Source organism: Sitophilus oryzae, unplaced genomic scaffold (assembly GCF_002938485.1).
Source record: "Sitophilus oryzae breed Bouriz unplaced genomic scaffold, Soryzae_2.0 scaffold_866_pilon_pilon, whole genome shotgun sequence".
Taxonomy (NCBI): domain Eukaryota; kingdom Metazoa; phylum Arthropoda; class Insecta; order Coleoptera; family Curculionidae; genus Sitophilus; species Sitophilus oryzae.
In genome coordinates, this window is record NW_022147490.1 from 1,002,369 (window position 1) to 1,005,448 (window position 3,080).

The window sequence follows — 3,080 nt, forward strand, 5'->3', positions numbered from 1 at the left end:
TTTGTGAGGTCATAAATAAATATGCGCCTTTCGGATTTTTCGGAGAAGTTCAAGGCTTACTAGATATTTCGAAAAACACAAATTTTGGCTATTTTAAAACTTGTCGCTAATTCCATTATAATCTACCGTATGATCGAATAAAAACGGCGTCAACGATGGCTATGAAATGAAGATCGTTGTCATTCTATATGTAAAATTATATGGGAAATATCATCGATCGTCATTTCATAGCCATCGCTGACGCCGTTTCTATTCGATCATATGGTATTTTAGACAAAAAGTTTTCAGATAAAAGTTGTAGATAATCACATACCTAATGAGTTTGTGTTTTCTGTTTTTTTTCTAAAGCCTGTCATTTTTGACATACGACACAAACATTATGTTTTTTTTTAAATGGAAATCCTAGTTGGCCATGACTTCATAAAAAGAGCCATTCTTTAAGCTTTTCAGCGATATAGGTATAATATGTTTTCTTTCGAAAAATTACAAGTTATAGCCAATTCTTTTCTTTCTTGGCTAATTCCCATACCAATAATACCATGCCAACTAGTTGGTATCAAAAATGTAAAAAGTTTTATGTTTTCAAAAAAAAAATTTCGTAAAATTCGTAAGCACTCAATTTAGAATAAAATAATCTAAGAATGAAATGATTCTTTTATAAACCTGCATTAAATCAAATTAAAATAGGTATGTAACTTTTTTTTTAAATATTAATTAACAACAATTAGCATTATCATAAATTATAAATAATGTACCAACATATCGAAATAATAATTTCTTTGTTAATACGGTTTAGAATTCTTAAAATAACAGGCAAAAATTATCCACAATTTACAATAAAATAAAAGTTTCGTTTAAATTTCTTAATCAGCTGATCATTATTAAAGTTCGCAGAAACCCGGGGCTATATTATTACATTACTCTGAGGAAAATAACGAAAATAATCGATATTTTTGACTCCGTCCCGAAAGGTTTACGATTTGTCCTCCAGTTGGCAGCACATTTTGTCTAGTCGGTTGAACAACTTTAAGAATATATAAACAAGGGCAATATCTAGCAAATAAAAAAGTTATTTTTGTAAACACTTGAATTGAACCGCCTCACGCCTATTTAAAAATAAACATATTTCATTTTTTCAATAGCAATTGTTAAAATTGCCTTTTATATCTAACAAAAATAGTAGATAAAATAGTACTTTAGTCGCAAGGGTAGATTAAATGATACTTTAACAGCGAGGATAGGTTAAAAACTTTGTTTCTTCTCGCACGTTTTTTAATTGCTTCCATTTTTGAAAATGTTTGTATTCCTTTTCATAAGTTATTCGGGATTTAAATGTAAGTAGAATGGATATGGCGGTTGTCGCCTCAGCCTGAATATCTGTTGGTAATTTACTTATTTCGTTTTGAGCCATTTCTGGCTCCAATTCAATCAGCAATTGGCACGAAAGAGAATTCAAAAATATTGATTCAAAACTGACAACTAAAGAGACAGCTTTATTTATTTGTCAAATTACATAGAAACCAACACCAACCCAGAACAATATTTTTTCTACTCGTATTAAATTCCTTGAAATAATAATTTCTGAATATTTTTTAAACTCACTGTGGAAAGAAATATTATCCTCTCCAGAAATTAATTCACTCGCGATTTCATCGCTCGTGAATTAATCTTTTCCGGTCGACGATAAAATACCATTTTATCGTCTTGTATAAAAAATAACTATAAATTCAAAACATTCATTTTTAAGACACTCTGCATACATAAATAAAATTATTGAGTTTTAAAATATTTGATGGTCGAATGCTGATAAAGGATCTCGAGGGGTCTGCTCAATGCCGAGTTGGGTAGGCCACACAAATCTCGAGAAATGTCCACTGAATCTAAAAGCTCTGCCAGTAAGTCCTATTTCCTACGTCCCCGAAGGTTCATGAGAACCGCGTGACCACTGGAAATGTATGGCAGTCAATGGATGCCTGTTATACAGCTAACAGGAATAGGGCGATGGCGAATCTCCGGCGCCACAAAACCGAAACTCCTCGGCTAAGGCTGGGTATCCCGACAGAAAGACCTCTGGTCCTCCAGGTTGGAGCGACGGGCTAGCACCCTGTCATCCGGAAAACAATTACCTTGCTAAAAATTTCGACCAAAAGCCTCGGAACCAGGACGGATCAAATCGAAGACGACAAACGCTACGGAAAAGGACTTTGAAACTAGCCACGTGGAATGTGCAAGGTATAAGGACCAAACAACAAGAAGTGTTTAGTAAAATAAATAAAATGAAGATCGACATTTGTGTGCTAACGGAGACCAAAAAGAAAGGCAAAGGAACGGAGACCGTGGGAGAGTACATCCACATATTTAGTAGTGTAGTAAACAAGGAAACTAGGGCAAAAAGGGGCGTTTCGTTAGCTATACACAAAAGACTAAAAACCAACATAAAAAGCTGGGATGAAATAGACGAACAAATTATAAAAGTCGAAATACACAAAAACCACCGACAAATGATAATAATAGGGGTATATGCCCCTAGCGACGATGCGGATCCTTTAACAAAAGATATGTTTTTCAATAAACTAACGCACATAATATCCGACATTAAACATGATAAAGAACTATTTTTACTGGGAGACTTCAACTCAAGAACGGGAACAGAAACCAATAGCCCAGTGGTGGGGCAGTACGGAGAGAGGACAATCAACAACAATGATCTCAGGCTAAGAGGCATGTGCGAAAGCCTAAATTTAAAAATTATGAACGGCTTCTTCCCTCATAGAGACATTCATAAGTTTACGTGGACTCAACCAACTCGCCAGCTACGCTCCATAATTGACTAACTGATACAGCGACAAAACTCACAACTAAAAACCATTGACGTAAGGGCTTACTGTGGAGCAGAATGGGGATCGGACCATCATTTGGTGGTATCAAAAACAGTAGTAGAGTACAGAAAGATGTACACTGTAGTAGATAGAACTATACACGACAGATACCTACAAGTAGAAACAAAAAAATACAATTTAGAAAGTTTTATGCAAGAGTCGACACGATTTCTGTGCAAACTAAGACTAGCCAATAAACTA

The 3,080-nt window shown here is 34.6% G+C and overlaps 1 protein-coding gene across 1 annotated transcript; it reads left to right on the forward strand.

The window, feature by feature from the left end:
* Positions 1 to 2,276: 2,276 nt before the first annotated feature.
* On the forward strand, positions 2,277 to 2,834 carry LOC115890480 (craniofacial development protein 2-like). Its single transcript, XM_030910720.1, has one exon. The coding sequence runs from the start codon at positions 2,277 to 2,279 to the stop codon at positions 2,832 to 2,834; it is 558 nt and encodes a 185-aa protein (XP_030766580.1).
* The last annotated feature ends 246 nt before the right edge of the window (positions 2,835 to 3,080 follow it).

What these genes read in the sequence shown, in the direction of transcription:
- LOC115890480 (XM_030910720.1), top strand. Translation starts at nt 2,277, where the DNA reads ATGAAGATCGACATTTGTGTGCTAACGGAGACCAAAAAGAAAGGCAAA.